Genomic DNA, 20,109 nt, shown 5'->3' on the forward strand with positions numbered 1-20,109 from the left:
ACCAAAAGCCATCTGATATTTGACAAGCATGCCAAAAATATATTTTGGAGAAAAGACAATCTTTTTAACAAATGGTGCTAGGATAACTGGATAGAGTAGAAAATGAAACTAGATCCTTATCTCTCAACTTTCACAAAACTCAAATCAAAATGTATCAAAGATTTAGGAATTAGACCAGAAGTCTTACAACATAGAAGAAAACATAAAGTTAATGCTTTATCATATAGGTGCTGGCACCGAGTGCCTTAACAAGACCCCCAAAGTACAAAAAACAAAACCAAGAATCAATCTGTGAGATACCATCAAACTAAAAAGCTTCTGTATAGCAGAGGAAATAATTAAGAGCATGGAGAGAGATCCTACAGAATGGGAGAAAATCTTGGCCAGATACTCCTCCAATTGGAGATTAACACCCAGAATATATGAAGAATTCAAAAACCTTAATATAAAAAAAACCCTGATCAATAAATAGGCAAAAGAACTAAGTAGAAACTTCTCAAAAGAAGAAACACAAACAGCCAACAAACATATGAAAAAAATGTTCAACATCTTTAGCAATCAGGGAAATTCAAACTGAAAACACATTAAGATTTTCTCTTACTCCAGTCAGAATAGCAATGATCAAGAATACAAACAATAATAAATGCAGGTGATGTTGTGGGGGAAAAGGTATACTTATACATTGTTAGCAGGACTGCAGACTAGTTCAACCACTCTGGAAGGCACTATGAAGAATCCTCAAAAAACTAGAAATAGAACCACCATATGACCCAGTTATCCCACTCCTTGATATTTTCCCAAAATATCTAAAATTGGAGTGCTACCATGATGACAGCAACTCAAAATTTATTGCAGCACAATTCACAACAGATAATTTACGGAATCAACTCAGGTACCCATCAGTAGATGAATGGATTAAAAAACTGTGATTGATTTTATATATATATACATATATATATATATATATATATAAATAAATACTGTGAGATACACACACACACACACACACACACACACAATGAAGTTCTACTCAGCCATAAAGAAGAATGAAATTATGGCATCTGCTAGTAAAAGGATAGAAATGGAGAATATCATGCTAAGTGAAATAAGCCAAAGTCCAAAGGTCAAATGTTTGCTCTCTTATGCAGAAGCTAGAGTAAAATAAAAGAAAGGGGGAGCACAGGATTGTATAACATAAAGATATAGGGAAAATCCGTAACGCAGAAGGAGATCAAGAGACAGACTTGGTGGCACATGCCTGTAAACCCAATGGCTTGGAAGGCTAAGGCAGGAGGATCATGAGTTCAAAGACAGGCTCAGCAACAGAAAGGCACTAAGCAACTCAATGAGACTCTGTCTCTAAATAAAATACAAAGCAGGGTTGGGGATGTGGCTCAGTGGCTGAATGCCCCCTGAGTTCAATCCCCTGAACCCCACACCCCGCCCCCCCCCAAAAAAAGAGAAAGAGAGACAGACAAAGTGCAGGGATAGATAAGGGGAGGCAATGCAGAATGAATTCTTTAAAAGTCATGTTATGTGAGCTGGGGTTGTAGCTCAGTGGTAGGATCCTCAGCAATATATATATCTGTAAAGGTATCGTGTCCACCTACAACTAAAATTTTTTTTAAAATCATGTTATGTGCATATGTAAATATATCACAGAGAACTTCACCTTTATACATAGGTGGAAAGAACCAACCAAACATAAATCAAGAGACAAGTGAAAGGAAGTGTAGCAGAGTAGAGGAAGGAATACGGGAGAGGGGAAGGAGAACGGGAAGGAAAAGTGGAAGGGATAAGGGAGGATTATAAATTGTGATCAAATTCCATGCATTTATGAGTTTGTAGAGATGAACCCAAACACTAAGTATAACTATAAAATTCTAATAAAATAAAGAATTAGAAGTAACATATGTAATGTACTTTGGCATATTATGTGCCTACCACATAACAAAACTCAATATCCTCATCATCCCTCATTATAATATAGTTTGAAGAAAATGTATCAGTGTGAGAAAGTTTAAATTCAAAGCTGAAAAAAGTAAAGGAGAAGAGAAAGATTAAAAAGTCGTCAAAATGAGATTATCAAAATATTTTTAAAGCAATGGACTATTATCTATGCAAAATAAAAGCAAATAAAAACCACATTTTCCAAAATTGTGAAAAATGACAAAATAAGATTGTTAAAACTAGAGGTATGGTGGTTTTTTAAGCAAATTTTCTTTCTTGATTATTGGTTGTCATGCAAGGTGGCTAGGCTAATGAGTGGCATAGAAATGGCATTTGGGGATACTAAAAATCCTTATATATAATCTACAAAGACTATATTACACATATTGATAACTGAGCATTCACTGTATAATATATAACAATCAATTTTTTTCAAATAATTGTTAAAAGTATATTTTTCATTCATTTATATAAGAAATCAAAATGCAATACAAAAAATATATAAAACATACCTCTGATAAAAATGTTTGGGCCGATTTCTGAGCTCCTACATGGAGCAGATATTCATATACATAGAGTGCTAACCTGGAAAATGAATAAAACATTTATTGAGAAGAGAAATATGTAAAATTCGTTCTTTAAATAATGAACATCTTTCCATTCCACAGCAAAAATATTTTATATACTGCCACAGCAAAAATATTTTATATGCTAACAGTGAAAGAAAATAAATCCTTCCTGTTCAATTTTAATGGGAATTTATACATTTATGTTCAGAAAGAATTTAAACTAATTAAAACAGCAAAAAATGAAAAAGACAAATATATATTTTGGGGTAAAGAAATATCTAAATATGGATTTTTCTCTTTAATCATCTCACTTATCAAAACCTTACTGCTCATTCTATACTTAATAATTTATAGATAAACATTAATAAGCTCTTAAAGTAAAATTCTTTTATTGGTAAAACAAATAAATTAAGTTATTTCATTTTTCCAACAACTTATTTCCTTCCATCTTTACGGTAAATACTAATGTAAACCCTAGTTGTGTGCAGAACCATATGCCAAAATTTGTGTTGAATTTCCACTTTTTTAGCAACCTCTCCTTATTGTTCAGGTTTGATTGTTAGATCAATTAATTTTTTAGTCTATAACACATTCAAATTCATTAAAAAACTACAGCATTATGTAAACTTCAAAAATAACATCATATTAAGTGTGTGGGCATTTACGGCTTAAAGGTTAATACAAAATTACATATAAATTTATTGCTCAAATATATAATATTGAGTGTGTAGTATACACTTAACACTACTCTTACTATCTTGTGGATTCAGTGTTTTTAAGCTACACCATGTGGCTCAATTTCAGTTGAGCTGTTAAAATATTATTCATAAACCCAAATTAGTCTGAGGCAGTATTTTTAATGATATCTTGGACGGATGCCCAGATAGCTCACAACAGTTCAGTTTCTGCTACACTATATTTACCAATATTGGGTTGGGTTTACAGTAAACAATACAATGTAACAATAACCACAATTCTGTATACTGCACCACTTCTCTTGCCAAGCGAATTTTTGATTGTTAAAGATTGATGGCATTTGCAAAAGTGATAATGTTCTTCATTTTCATGACAACATATCATGCATCTGTTACACAAAGAAACCCAGTGCAAAATAAGGTGCTCTGTCCATGTAATTCTTTCCTCATTCATTTTCCCATTTCTTTTCAAATTCAATAACATTTCCTAGATCAGTACTTCTCAACTTTTTTTCCCTACCCTAACACATATGATATGGTTTTTGCTGTTTTCAGAAGCTGTGTCTCCCAGTGGAAGTGACTCAACCTCAGAGTGCATCAGAAAGGAGACAAGAATCTGAATGCCCCTGTAGTTTCAAATAAATATTTCTGCTGGTAATTCTTGGCACACATTCTTCAGATATATACCACACACCTGCCTCTCCACTAACCATTCCCACCCTATCATCCTATTCACTGACCATCATGGCAAATTTTACTGGGAAAGAAAAAATTGTAAAATCTTCCTGACTAGACTATAAAGCCTCAAAATTGCCAGTGGCAGTGCTGCCCTACTGCCCAAGTGAGAAGAAACAACTTCAAGTAATTCCTTGCAGTTTGCAAAGCCTTGGGCCCAGAAACTAATCAATGGTTTACACTACAATAGGGGTCTATGTTAGAAACAAAACAATAAGGTTGTTCCACCAAGTTTGGGAATTTGAAAGTAAGAGACAGAACGAAGCATGATCACCATAATGGGACTTGGGAAAGAGGACGGACATCAGAACAATTAAGGCATAGCACAATTATTGCTGTGTCCTTTCAATAAACCCCATTACTTAAAGTCAAGTGAGTTACTTCTTACTTCTTTATAATTTGTAATCTCTTCCTTATGATAGTAAAGTCACTAATAAATTTCTTCTATTTTTCCTATTTAAAAAACAAAAATAATATCTAATTACAAGCAAAAAATATGGATTTTTCTCTTTAATCATGTCACTTATCAAAACCTTACTGCTCGTATACTTAATAATTTATAAACATTAATAAGCTCTTTTATTGGTAAAACAAATGAATTAAGTAATTTCACTTTTCCAACAATTACAAATACAATTACAAGCAATAATCCCCACTTTCTTCCTCTCTGGATCTAGGCAGTGAGTCTTAAAGAGAAAAAAAAAATGTATTGGAAAAGGCTCAGAATCAATAGGGGAAAGGGTTTCAAATAACATGAGACTCTGAAGCACCTTCCCTGGGTGTATGCCCACTCTGTTACCTTAGAATCTATACTGTGGTAGCTCATCATTGCAGACAGGGTGATAGAATGGAACCAGGCTAAGAAAATCTATCTATAATGCCACCTCATCTATCTATGTTTTGCAAGCTCCTCTGAACAAGATTAATGCTTCTAGATAGTTAGGACCTATCTTCCAAAAAGAGTGGCAGGAAACAATGCATGGGTGAACACCTAATTAACTCTACTGCTGTGATGACTCCATAACATAACCAGCAATTCTCCGGTATTTTAATTATCAACTCTGTGCACAGAATTTCCCAAACTTATCCCTTTCACTTTATCCTCTGTCCCAAGTTCCAAATCTGCTTCTCCAAATTACTGTGTGAAGTTTCTAACAAGATGTTTCTCTCTTAAAATTGACCATGTCCAAAATTAAATTCACTTTCTTTATGTTTTTATGGTACCTATGTTTACTTAGGCAAAATACATTTTCTCTGAATCTCAGTTTCCTCATTTGTCAAATAGAAAGAATAACACTTTCCTTGTATTGCTAAAAGAATTAGTACATTAAACAATAACAATTATAATTTCAGTTATCCTACATCCAATAATGTATTACAAAGTGATGTAATGATTTCTAATGCCACAATTTCTCCCACATTCAACATTCCTTTCTGTCCCACTTCCTGCTCCTGAGGAACTCCACACAGCAATAGCAAGAGCTATCAGCTTCAGCTACAAATGCTATGTACTTATATTAGCTCCCCACAACAAAAATCCTGAAGTCACCAGAAATTAGAATGTCCAGAAAGTTCTATAAGAAAAACCCTGAAGTAAAAGATACTATTTGAACACAAATGATTTCAGGAAAATTGAAAGTGACATTTTTCCATCCATGCAGTTAAATCAAAGCATGCTCCCTTATCCAGTGACATAAGATCACCAAACATAAGAAGGTAACATTTTATTTGGATTCAATTTCTACTAAAAAGGGAAAAATTTTAGATAAATGTTGAATTTACTGATATTTAAATAGTATATACTTTTGAATTAATATTTCTTTTTCCTTTTTATGATCTTTAGAAATTGAAGTACTTTTGATAAAGTATAGCTAGTCAATCTAATAGCTTATAATATAATCTAAATACATAGAAAAATTAACAATCATATGGTGAGAGTTGATAGCAAAAAACAGACCCAGATCATCATCATCTTATCCTCTTTCTCCTCCTCCTCCTCCTCCATTATTGTCACCACCACCACCACCATATTACACTTACTAAAGAAAAGGTATATCTGATTCATGGGTCATACATCTTCAAATTATCTTTATTTCATTCTATTTTGAACTGCATATCAGTGATTGAGTTATCAAAATCATGGACAAAAATTTGAGAAAGAAAAAAAACAAAGACAGAAATACAAAGTATATCATCTGATATAACTCAATAACTTCTTTATTCCCTGGTCACCACAGGTGCCTAAGCTTTAAAGGTAGATATTAAAATGAGAAGAACATAGAGAGGAGCCAAAAGGGAAGTCCACTGGGAGCTTCCTCTAAGTAATAATTACATTTGACTTATGCAAGTTATATACACTAAACTTACTATCTTTCAATTACTCACACATGCACTCACAACTACATAGTACACAGAATGGAAAATCAACAATGATAAAATACCACAATTCAAATTCTATCAATTTCCAGTCAAACAGAGCCAATCTCCTTCAACTAGTCTTCAGTAATTCCAAATCTATAATTTTGATTTATAATTTAAAATTGAATAATTTAAAATCTACAGTCTAACCTTGTGATCTATTAAAAGAAGAATGGGGAAATCCCACTTAATTTTATGTGACACATGACTGTAACAAAAATGAGATTTGTTATATTTTAAATTTACAATTAAAAGAGGATTAGAGATGCATGAAAATTTTTTTTAAATGTCAAACATTAAACAGCTGACTGCCCCTTCAAAAATCATATAAAATTAACACCAGCCTGCGTGGGACCCAGGCTCACAGTAGGCCCAGTCCACTCCTCCACCAGCTGGGCAGATACCTGCCAGAACCTAGCCTCTTGTGCAGGATTGCCGCTTCCAACCAGCAGGCTACTCTAGGCCAAGCCCACAGGCCCACATCCACCCATGCCAACTTGCACAGGACCCAGGTCCAGGGAAGCAGTAGAATACATTGAGTGACAACAGCAGGGTCTGGAAACCCAACATCAAGGTGAGGTACAAACAATCTGCACAGGTAGTACAAGAATATAGGGAAAAACTGTAATATCTCAGATCCACAATGCAAGAAAGGAAGACACATAGACAACATGAAAAAACAAAGGAGGAAAGTGCCCCAAAACCAGGACACTATAATAACAGAATCCATGAACAGTGAAGTTGACGAAATGTCAGAGGAGTTCAGAAGGTTCATAATTAAAATGACCTGTGAATGACCTAAATGAGCAAATACAGGTAAAAATTGATCACTCCAACAAAGAGAAAAAAAAGAGCAAATAGAGGTTGCAAAAGATTACTTCAAGAGAGAGATAGAGACTCTGAAAAACAAACAGTGAGATATCCTTGAAATGAAGGACACAATAAATCAAATTAAGAACTCAATAGAAAGCATAACCAACAGACTAGATCACTTGGAAGAAAGAACGTCAGATAATGAAGACAAAGTATACAATATGGAAAATAAGTTGGTCACACCGTGAAGACAGTAGAAAACCATGAACAGAACATCCAAAAATTATGGGACAGCATCAAAAGACCAAATCTAAGAGTTATTGGGATAGAGGAAAGCACAGAGTTTCAAACCAAAGGAATGCTCTCATCAATGAGATAATATCAGAAAATTTCCCAAGCATGAAGAACAATTGGAAAACCAAATACAAGAGGCTTACAGGACACCAGATGTACAAAATTACAACAGATCTACACCAAGGCGCATTAGAATGAAAATGCCTACCATACAGAATAAGGATAGAATCTTAAAAGCCACAAGAGAGAGGAATCAGATCACATATAGGGGGAGACCAATTCGTATCTCAGGAGATTTTTCAACCCAGATCCTCAAAGCCAGGAGACCTTGGAACAACATATACCTAGCTCTGAAAGAAAATGAATCCCAACAAGAATCTTATATCCAGCAAAACTAAGCTTTAGATTTCATGATGACATGAAAACCTTCCATGATAAACAAAAATTAAAAGAATTTACAACTAGAAAGCCTGTACTACAGAACATCCTCAGCAAAATATTCCAAGAAGAGGAAATGAAAAACAATAATGAAAATCAGCAGAGGGGGGTATTACACTAAAGGAAAATCTGATCAGAGGAGAAACCAAGTCACATTAAATACCAAAAATAAACAAAAAGGGCTAGGAATAAAAATCATGTCACAATAATAACCCTGAATGTTAATGACCTAAACTCACCAATCAAAAGACATAGACTAGCAGATTGGATCAAAAAAAAAAGACCCAACAATATGCTGTCTCCAAGAGACTCATCTCAGGAAAAGACATCCACAGACTGAAGGTGAAGGGTTGGGAAAAATCATACCAATCACATGGACTACAGAAGCAAGCGGGGGTTGCCGTCCTCATATCAAATAAAGTAGACTTCAAACTAAAGTCAGTCAAGAAGGATGCTACATAATGCTCAAGGGAACCATATACCAACAAGACTTAACAATTATAAATATATATGCCCCAAATAATGAAGCATCTATGTTTATCAAACAAACTTCTCAAGTTCAAGAGTCAAACAGACCATAACACAATAATTTTGAGTAACTTTAACACACCTCTTTAATCACTAGATAGATCTTTCAAACAAAAGCTGAACAAAGAAACTACAGAACTCAATAATACAATCAATAACTTAGACTTAACTGACATATATAGAATATTTCATCTTTCAGCAAAAGAATACACGTTCTTCTCAGCAGCACATGGATCCTTCTCTAAAACAGACAATATACTACGCCACAAAGCAACTCTCAGAAAATACAAAAAAGTAGAGATACTACCTTGCATTCTATCAGATCATAATGGACTGAAATTAGAAATCAATGATAAAATAAAAAATAAAATCCACTCCAACACCTGGAGACTAAATAATGTTACTGAATGAACAATGGGTTGAAGAAGACATCAAAGAGGAGATTTTAAAAATTTTAGAGGTGAATGAGAACACAGATACAACATATCAAAATCTCTGGGACACTATAAAAGCAGTTCTAAGAGGAAAGTTCATTGCATGGAGTTCATTACTTAAAAGAAGAAAAAGTCAACAAATAAATTACTTAACATTACATCTCAAAGCCCTAGAAAAAGAAGAACAAATCAATACCTAAAGCAGCAGAAGACAGGAAATGATTAAAATCGGAGATGAAATTGAAACAAAAGAAATAATTTTTAAAATTGACAGAATAAAAAGGTGGTTCTTTGAAAAAATAAATAAAATTGACAAACCCTTAGCCATGCTAATGAAGAACAGGAGAGCAAAAACTCAAATCACTAACATACATGATGAAAAAGTAAATATCACAATAGACTCTACAGAAATACAGAAGATAACTAGAAATTATTTTGAAAACTTGTACTCCAATAAAATAGAAAATATCAAAGGTATCAACAAATTTCTAGAGTCATAACTTGCCCAAATCGAATCAGGACGATATACACAATTTAAACAGATCAATTTCAAGTGATGAAATAGCAGATGCCATCAAAAGTCTACCAACCAAGAAAAATCCCAGGTCTGGATGGATCCACAGCCAAGTTCTACAAGACCTTTAAAGAAGAACTAATACCAATACTCTTCAATTTATTTCAGGAAATAGAAAAAGAGGCAGCAGTTCCAAACTCATTTTATGAGGCCAATATCACCCTGATTCCAAAACCAGGCAAAGACACATTAAAAAAATAAAACTTCAGACCAATATCTCTAATGAACATAGATGCAAAAATTCTCAATAAAATTCTGGCAAATCAAATACAAAAACATATCAAAAAGATCATGTACCACCACAATAAAGTGGGATTCATCCCAGGGACATGAGGTTGCTTCAACATACAGAAATCAATAAATATAATTCATCACATTAATAGACTTAAAGATAAGAATCATATGATCAGAGCTGGGGATGTGGCTCAAGCGGTAGCGTGCTTGCCTAGCATGCGTGGGGCGCTAGGTTCGATCCTCAGCACCACATAAAAATAAAATAAAGATATTGTGTCCACCAAAAACTAAAAAATAAATATTAAAAAATTCTCTCTCTTTAAAAAAAAAAGAATCATATGATCATCTCAGTAGATGCAGAAAAAGCATTTGACAATATACAGCACCCCTTTATGCTCAAAACACTAGAAAAAATAGGGATAACAGGAACATATCTCAACAACATAAAGGCTATCTATGCTAAGCCCCAGGCCAACATCATTCTAAATGAGAAAAATTGAAGGCAATCCCTATCTTTCACCATGCACAAAACTCAACTCAAAATGGATCAAGGGCTTAGGAATAAAACCAGAGACCCTGTGTCTAATAGAAGATAAAGTAGGCCCTAATCCTTCATCACATGAGATTAGACCCCAACTTCCTTAATAAGACTCCTGTGGCACAAGAATTAAAATCAAGTATCCATAAATGGGATGGACTCAAACTGAAAAGTTTCTTCTCAGCAAAAGAAACAATCAGTGAGGTAAAAAGAGAGCCTACATCTTGGGAGCAAATATTTACCCCTCACACATCAGATAGAGCACTAATCTCTAGGGTATATAAAGAACTTGAAAAGCTAAGCACCAAAACAACAAATAACCCAATCAACAAATAGGCCAAGGACCTGAACAGATACTTCTCAGAAGATGATATACAATCAATCAACAAATATATGAAAAAATGTTCATCATCACTAGCAATTAGAGAAATGCAAATCAAAACCACTCTAGGATTTCATCTCACTCCAGTCAGAATGGCAGCTATTATGAAGATAAACAACAATAAGTGTTGTCGAGGATGTGAGGAAAAAGGTACACTCACTCATACACTTCTAGTGGACTGCAAATTGGTACAGCCAATATGGAAAGCAGTATGGAGATTTCTTGGAAAATTGGGAATGGAACCTCCATTTGACCCAGGTATCCCTCTCCTTGGTCTATACCCAAAGGACTTAAAAACAGCATATACAGGAACACAGCCACTTCAATATTTATAGCAGCACAATTCACAATAGCTAAACTGTGGAACCAACCTAGATACCCTTCAATAGATGAATGGATTTTTTTTTAATGTGGCATATGTACACAATGGAATATTACTCATCAATAAAAGAGAATAAAATCATGGCATTTGCAGGTAAATGGATGGAGTTAGAGAAGACAATGCTAAGTGAAGTTAGCCAATCCCAAATAACCAAATGCTGAATGTTTTCTTTGACATAAGGAGGCTGATTCATAGTGGGATAGGGAGCGGGAGCATGGGAGTAATATACAAACTCTAGATAGGGCAGAGGGGTGGGAGGGGAAGGGAGGGGGCATGGGGTTATAAATGATGGTGGAATGTGGCAATCATTATGATCCAAATTACATGTATGAAGATACAAATTGGTGTGAATATACTTTGTATACAACCAGAAAAATTAATAAATAAAACAACTTGGCTTTTTTACATCTAAAAAAAAATCAAATAAAATTAGAAAGCAATAAAGGACTGAGTAAACGGAATATGCAATTAAAAGGATGACAAAAGGCTAATATGCTAAATATTATTTATACACACACACACACATATATATACACATATTTATGTATATATATAAAATGACATGTCAGAATATAATGACATTAATTTTAAAATAATGAACAAGGTATACAAATGAAAAGTCAAATAAGAATGGTTACATACAGCCAATAAGCAATGCTAAGGAAGAATATTTGATCACCTAGTCATAAGAAATATTTCAAAACTTCACTAATGAATGTACCAGAGATTTTAAAACATTAAATAGGCATTCAGCGCCTATAAGGGCAAAATATGGAAATGTAAATGATGCAGTTTTTCAGGAAAATAACATGGAAAGGTGAGAAGATAAATTAGTAAGTAAAAAAGTGTAGAACAGGGTTAGTGTATATGCCCAGCTACATTACACATATATTCTTCCAGAGATATTTATACATACACAACACAAGTACCAGAGCCAAGTCACTACCATGCCTCTCACCTTTGTGGGACTATTTGAATTAAAATAGTATATTTTACTACAAGACTTTATTTTTTTAACCAGGGACTGGAGGCCTAGGATAAGAGGGAGATTTTGTTATAATATAACTTGTTTTTTATTTATTTCCCGTGTTTACATAACCCATTTAAAAAGAAATAAACAAACTAATTTTTAAAATAAATAAATCTTTTATATTCTTTAACCAAATAATTTTTATTCTGAAATATTATTCTAAATAATTAATCTGAAATCCAAACTATTCATAATGATGCTTGTGGAAAAATCACAGCAGTAAAAAACTGGCAACCTAAATATCTGATAATGGAGGAATTAAATAGTGATAAGTGTGTGTAATGTTACATTAAAAATTTAATCAAGAAATGTTCAAACCATTATTAAAATTAATAAGTACCAAATACATACAATGTGTATACAGAAGGAAATATGATTTACTGCTACTGGTAAAACATTAATAAAAATAAGAAGTGAGAGATGAAATTCAACTAGGAGAGATGGGTCAGAAACTATGTAAAACTAGTATGGCCTACTTAAGAGTAAGGGAAGACATCCCCATACCTCCCACAGAAGGCCTGAGGCAACTCTTATTATAGCACTGTCCTCTAACAGTCATAATGGTAGTTTTATGACCCCAGTAAAAGATTAAACTTTGTGCCACTCACAATAATAAAAATCGAAGGTATGAAGGTATGTGTCTACATAAAAATGTTAAACCCAACAGATTTTCTGTAAATATTTTTTCCCCAGTGTGTTTTGGTCAGGAATTGTTTTTGAAAGAGGACAGCATTTAGAATTTTTTTTGGCAACTTTAGTTTTTTTTAATTTTTTTAATGACAATTGTATTTAATTATGGCATACAACATGATGTTTTGACACATGTATAAATTTTTGAATGGCTGGATCAAGCTGATTAACATTCCCATTCTCTCATTTATTTATTAATTGGTAGTGAAAACACATAAAATCTACTCTCTTAACAATTTTCAAGTATGTAATACATTGTTATTAACTACAGTCACATATTGTATAATAGGTCTCCTGAATTTATTCCTCCTACCCAAATTTTTCTATCCTTTGACCAATATCTCCCAATTATCTTCACTCCCAGTCCCTGGTAATCAGTAGTCTATTCTCTGAGTTTGACTTTTTTAGATTCCACATATAGTGAGATCATGTGTTATATATTTTTCTCTACCTGGCTTATTTTACTTAACATAAGGTCCTCCAGATCATCCATGTTACTATCAATGACAGGATTTCCTTTTTTAAGGCTAAAGAGTACTCCATGTATTCTACATTTTCTTTATCCATTTCTCTACTGATGTACTTAATTGCCTCCATATGTAGGCCATTGTGAATAATGCTGCAATTAACATAGAAATGCATATATCTCTTTAATACACTGATTTCATTTCCTATGGATATATGCCCAGTGGTAGAATTGCTAGATCACATGGTAATTCTTTCTGTAGTTTTTTGAGGAACCTTCATACTGTTTTCATAATAGCTGTACTATCAACAGTGTACAAGTTCCTTTTTCCCTACATCCTTACCAATGCTTATCTTTTTTTCTTTTCTTTCTTTCTTTTTTTTGGTACCAAGGATTGAGCTCAGGGGCTCTCAACCACTGAGCCACATCTCAGCCCTATTTTGTATTTTATTTAGAGACAGGGTCTCACAGAGTTGCTTAGTGCCTCTCTTTTGCTGAGGCTGGCTTTGAACTTGTGATCCTCCTTCCTTAGCCTCCCAAGCTGCTGGGATTTCAGGTGTGCACTCCCACATTCTGCTTCTCTTTTTCTTTTTTATAATAGCCATTCTAACAGATGTGAGGTGACACCTCATTTGGGGCTGCTGTTGTTTCATTTTATTTCCTTTTAAAAATTATTTTAATTTCTTGTGGTACTAAGGATTAAATTCAGGGCTTTGTATATGCTAGATAAGCACTCTACCACTAAGCTCAATTGACAGTACCCCCACTGTACCCCATTCCCATTTTATAAAATTTTGGGGTGGGGGTCTAGCAATGTGGCTCTGTGGTAGAATGCTTGCTTGGCATGCCCAAGGCCCCAGGTTCAATTCCCAGCACATAAGAAAAAAAAAATTGAGATAGGGTCTTGCTAAAGTGCCCAGGCTGACCTCAAATTTATAATCCTCCTGCCTCAGCTAGGATTACAGATATGTGCCACCATATCCAGCTTCAGTGTTTATTTGAGACAAGTTCTCACTAAATTGCTGAATCTGGCCTCAAACTTGTGATTCTCCTTTCTCAGCCTCCCAAGTCATTGGGATTATAGGCATGTACCAATGTGCCCTTCATTGTGATTTTAATTTGCATTCCTCTCATAGTTAGTTATGCTGAGTATTTTTTAATGTACCTGTGGGTAATTCATATGCATTGTTTTCAGAAATATACAACCATGTCATTTGTTTATTTTTTAATCAGGTTGTTGTTTTGCTCTTGAATTGGGTTCCTTGCGTATTTTTAATGTTAAACCTTTAGAAGATGTTTGATTTTCAAATATTTTATCCAATTCCGTGTTATTTCTTCACTCTGTGTTGTTTCCTTTGCAAAAGATTTTTAGTTGTCTAGTTTCTAGTTGCCTGTGTTTTGGGGCCACATTCATAAAAGCATGGCTAAAACCTATGTCATGAAGATTCCCTCCTATGTTTTCTTCAAGTAGTTCTGTTTCAGGTGTTACATTTAAAGTCTATGATTTTGAGTTCATTTTTGTAAATTCATTCTCTTGCATGTAGATATCCAATTTTCTCAGCAACATTTATTGAAGAGGCTGCTTTTTCCTATTGTGTGTTCTTGTCATCTCTGTTGAAAATCAGTTGAACATAAATGTGTGGATTTATTTCTGGGTTCTCTATTATGTTCCAGTGGTCTAAGTGTCTGTTTTTAATGCCATCTATGCCATGATGTTTTGATTATTATAGCTGTATAGTATATTTTGAAGTCAGATAAGATGATGCTTCCAACTGTTCTTTTGCTCAAAATTGCTTTGAGTATTCAGGATCTTCTGTGATTCCATATAAACTTTAGAATTTTTTTTCTTTTCCTGTGAAAATGTCATTGGAATTTTGATATGAATTACATTGAATTTGTAGATTTGCTTTGGGTAGTTTGGATATGTTAACAACATTAATTCTTCCGATCTCCCACACATAAATAAAGGTAAATACTGCTTATAGTTCAGAGCTAATTCTTCTCTCTTTCATTTATGTATATCAGTATGTATGTATTCATATAATTCAGCTATATTTTGGCTAGGGATATAGTCCAGTGAGAGCACTTTCCTAACATGCATACATCTGTGTGCCACCAAACACACACACACACACACACACGTGCATAAAGATATGTATGTCTGTATACATGGAAAAATGGTCTAATATTTAAAATCCATGAACATAGAATATCATCCCATTATTTATGTCTTTTTTCAATTTTTTTCATTGTTTTACAATTAAAAACCCAAAGGTTGTAGGCTACATAAAAATATTAAACCTCTTATATATTTTATTTTTGTCAGTTTGTTGTCTAAATTAGTCTTGATCAGTTTTGTGGTTTTTCTTTTTTTCCGTTTCAGTGAGGGGAAGACATTGAGATATTATTTATCTTTAAATATTAAAATGACCTATGTGAAACAAAAATGTTAAGCCTTTATAAATAAGTGGATAAAAACAATAACAAGTGTTGGGGTTGTAGGTCAGTGGTAGCATGCTTATCTAGCACATGTGAGGCAATGGGTTCGATCCCCAGCACCACATAAAAATAAATAAATAAAACAATGGTATTGTGTAAATCTACAACTTAAAAAATTTTTTTTAAAAAGACAATAATAGGGGCTGGCGTTGTGGCTCAGTGGTAGAGCACTTGCCTAGCATGTGCAAGGTGCTGGGTTCGAGCCTCAGCACCACATAAAAATAAATAAATAAAATAAAGGTATTGTATCCAAAAGAACTAAAAAAAAATTAAAAAATAAAAAAGGACAATAACAAACATCACAACCAATTTTACAAAACAGAAAATGTTAAACAGCACTGGTAATCAGAGAAATACATTTTAAAGCAATATTGGAATTCAAATTCTCGCTTAAATATATAACATGCAATGAAATGGATACTCAAACAACACTGATTACAATTAACTAGTACAATTTCTTATATAATTACTTTGTCAATAAACAAATCAAGACCTTTCAAAAAGTTCACATATTCTGACTCAACAATTCCATTACCAGGCATCTAACCTAAATAAATTATTCTACATGCAGAGAAAAGCGCAAGGATTTTTTTTTAAAGCAAAGAATATGTAGAACAATACAAGTAAATAAAAATGAAATTGGTTGAATTTACAATCAATATTATGCATTAATCTTCATGTTTATAAATATAAGTGTGAATATAAATATATTCATTCAAAGAGCCAGGCACAGTGGTACACAGCTATAATCCCAGTGAATCAGGAAGCCAAGGCAGAAGGATAAGAAGTTCAGGCCAGCGTGGGCAACTTAGTGAAACCCTGTCTTAAAATAAAAAATTAAAAGGACTGGGGATTTGGCTCAGTGGTAAAGCACCCCTAGTAACTATCTATTCATCTAAAACTTCAGTGATGACAATCCCTAGTAACCCCCCTTTCCCCTTCAAAAAACAGCCTAATTACGGCAAATACTCAACTCTCAACTATCTTGATTTTACAGCCTTGGAAAGGGCACAGACCTTATTTCACTGAATTCTTTCTACAATTAAGTACCTAATTTGACTTGAAATTTCTTCCTCTGAACAAAATTATAGCAAATAAGGAACTATATAAGCAAGACACAAAAATAGAAGTTTTCTGAGACAGTATTGCTAATTTCTAAATGAGTCTACCAAATCACACATAAATAAAAAGTAAATACTGCCTATAGTTCAAAGCTAATTTCTAAATTTCTACATACATATATGTGTGTATATAATTACATAAAATAATCACAAAAGTCAGTTAATAAAAAACAGTCTAATTTTTAAAATCTTAAATTACAAAACAGTTAAAGTGGATATGACTTTACATAATAGAAAAGATTTATAACACTATGAACACAAGTCATCAAGAATCTCCTTTATATTATGCACACTAGTTATAATAACATGATTCAGTAATTAAATGATTTTTCAGGAAAATATACAAGATGTGCCATTTGTAGATTCCATTTAATTATGCCTCAGTATTCTTTTGAGATGGAGTTTTGCACTATGAATAAATACCATTAGGTAAGTGCCTATGTACTGAAAAGTCCAACTACCAACAACTGGCCATATCTATCAACAGAACCATATAATATCTTATACCTATTCTTCATTTAGGTCTTGTGAAGGCCTATTTAAAAACCTGTCTTTGGGCTGGGGATGTGGCTCAAGTGGTAGTGCGCTCGCCTGGCATGCGTGCGGCCCGGGTTCGATCCTCAGCACCACATACAAACAAAGATGTTGTGTCCTCTGAAAACTGAAAAAAATAAATATTGAAATTCTCTCTCTCTCTCTCTCTCTAAAATAAATAAATAATAAATAAATAAATAAAAACCTGTCTTTTTTAATCTATTCTTTTAATATTCCAAAATGATGTAGGGTTGAAAGCAAGAGTGAGTAGCCATTTAATATGGGAAAACATCCATCCATCTAAAATTTCAGTAATGACAAATGATTTTGTTTGTACTTTACCATCTTTTGTTTAGTAAGGAAAAAGCAAATGATTCAAATAAATAGAAATTTGCACATCAATGATTCACTTATTTTTTTGGAGGGGGTGCCTAATAACTATATATACAAAGGTAGAAAAGAGGTAGGGTAGAATAATAGCCTCAAAAAACAGCTGTTTTAATTTCTTTTGAACTTAAACTCCTCAATCACTTTAACTGTCTGATTTCTCTTTCTCTCCATCTCTAGCACCTGAAAAAATAGGTATGGAATAAATATATTTAAATGAATGAATAACTCTTAGCAGGCATAAGGGACTTATAGAATCTTTGGGTACTTCCATTAAAGCATGCAAGACAGAAGTATATGATTTCCTCTTAGATACCTATTTTAGCATAGCATCATCCATCCCCTTGGAAGCCTTAAAATTTGGCTTCTCACTAAATTTCTATACTGTTCCACAATATGGAAGTTGCCAAAACAATTTCTTCACACTAATTCCTAACCCCTATACACAAATAATAATTTTTGAAAAAGATATAAATTAATTATGTAGGGTAAATTTTAATAATTATGTAGGGTAAATTTTAGGTGTTTTATTTGCTTTTTTCTTTTTTTCTTTTAGTTATACATAACATTAGGATTCATTTTGGAATAATTATAAAGGTATGTAATATAATATTCTCACTCCTTGTGCTTCCCTTTTCTCTCCCCCTATTCCCTTCCCTCACCTGATCTTTCTGCTCTTTTCTTAGGTATATTTTTAATTAGTGCCTTGTGGAAATACATAAAGATGAGATTCACTGTGGTATATGTACATAGGAAAGTTAGGTTAGATTCATTCCACTGTTCTTTCTTTATCCCATCCTTCTTCCCTCCCCCTCAATTCCCTTCTGTACTTCACTAAACCTTCCCCTGCTTTGATAGAACACACACACACATACACACACACCACTGCTTTTCTTTTCTTTTTAATAAAAAGATCCTCAAAAGGCACTAGCCTCCCTCTCCTTATTTCCTCTTAAAAGGAAATAAAGCAAAGAAAGAAAATAAACTTTAAAAGGATGGTAGAGAGCTAAGGGAGGGATATTTTGAAAGGATGGCTTACCTATTGCCATTTAGCATTGATAAATAATAGGTATCCAAAATCTTGTATCTGAATTCCACTTCCCATCTTTCAACTGTAAACCCAGTACTTGTGACAAGAGAAGCCTCAGATATAGAGAATTTAGAGCAGATTAGATCGCCTAAGGATCTTACAAGACATGTTGGATGTAACAAAGAGACCTCTCTCATTCCTGAGGCACTGTACAATTCTAATGTTGAGTGACACATATCAGTGACCACATGTGACTCCTAGGTGATAAAATGCCAATAGTTAGCTGGATCACAGTAGCAAGGAGCATTTGGCAGCCACTGAGAGGCTACTCATGGGACTGTAAGCAGTTATTAGCAGTGAAACTAGATCAGCCTGATCAAATGTTTAACAGCGCTTACAACCTGGTGTTAAGGAGGTGTGAAAAATTAGAAATCTGTTTCTAACATTGTCTTTGTAAAGTTCCTCGTCATTAACAGTTAGGCTAAGAAAACAGACTCAGAGTGTCAAAAACTGTATATAAAACCACACAATAATACTAATACATAGCCTTTATTTTACTTGCAACATCTATTTCTTTATAGTTCCATATCAGTTTTAAAGAAATAGACAACATATGCATCTAGATATTGAGAATGCTAAATTGAACATTAACAATTTAGAACAAGAGAATTATATCAGTTAATGTAGGAACATCAATGAAAAATTAGATGAATTGATGGACATGAAAAAATTGTTTTGCTGATATTTCATTGATGTTTGTCATATAAACAAGTAATGCTGGGAGTAGGAGTCTGGAATTAAATGATTTGGTGTACCCAGAAATAGAAACACTTGCCTCATGCAGACAGGTAAATTCAAAGTTATAGTGTTTACTCTCAATCTCAGAAAACTGAAAAATGCAAGGATATAAAAATGAGAATTAACTTAAAGAAAAATTTTATCAACAGTTTGTAGGAATACAGTTATTCACAGAATTTAATAAAAATATTCCATACAATCTTCAAGCTAAGTTTGTATACATTGGAAATCCTATACTGAGTTCACTTAATAATACTACTTACACAATTCAAACTGAAGATTTACACTTTTCATTTAGGCTCCCACTGCCTAGGGAATCTTGATACACACAGTCTAAGTCACAGTTTACTTTCTGTGTTATCCTCAGAGGGCAGATCACCCTTTATATTCATCCAAACACTAGTAGAGTTATTACACTTTTTCACAAACCTTGGATATCCTCCCATACTCTTTTGCAATATTATAACATCAAAATGAACACCAGACACCAGATTTCCACTTACACCATGGAGGAGTAAGTGGGACCCTACTTGCCTTCCTGCTAAGACTGGTATAATATACAAAATAACT

At 33.4% G+C, this 20,109-nt stretch overlaps 1 protein-coding gene across 15 annotated transcripts in view; it reads right to left on the bottom strand.

Moving 5' to 3' along the window:
• Ssbp2 (single stranded DNA binding protein 2) overlaps positions 1 to 20,109 on the bottom strand; it is a 322,386-nt gene that overhangs the window by 234,679 nt on the left and 67,598 nt on the right. For 11 of the 15 annotated variants that reach the window (XM_046428015.2, XM_046428021.2, XM_046428005.2 and 8 more), the window contains one exon: positions 2,463 to 2,535. The exons of 1 other annotated variant lie outside the window; for it this stretch is intronic. In XM_046428015.2, coding sequence (XP_046283971.1) covers positions 2,463 to 2,535 — 73 coding nt within the window. Of the gene's footprint in view, positions 1 to 2,462; positions 2,542 to 17,297; positions 17,697 to 20,109 lie in introns of those variants that run through there. 3 more of the 15 variants (XM_058574387.1, XM_058574399.1, XM_058574405.1) reach the window with 3 other exon arrangements.

Source organism: Marmota monax, unplaced genomic scaffold (assembly GCF_021218885.2).
Source record: "Marmota monax isolate L192 unplaced genomic scaffold, Marmota_monax_Labrador192_F-V1.1 WCK01_AAM20220418_F8-fsc00018, whole genome shotgun sequence".
Classification (NCBI taxonomy): domain Eukaryota; kingdom Metazoa; phylum Chordata; class Mammalia; order Rodentia; family Sciuridae; genus Marmota; species Marmota monax.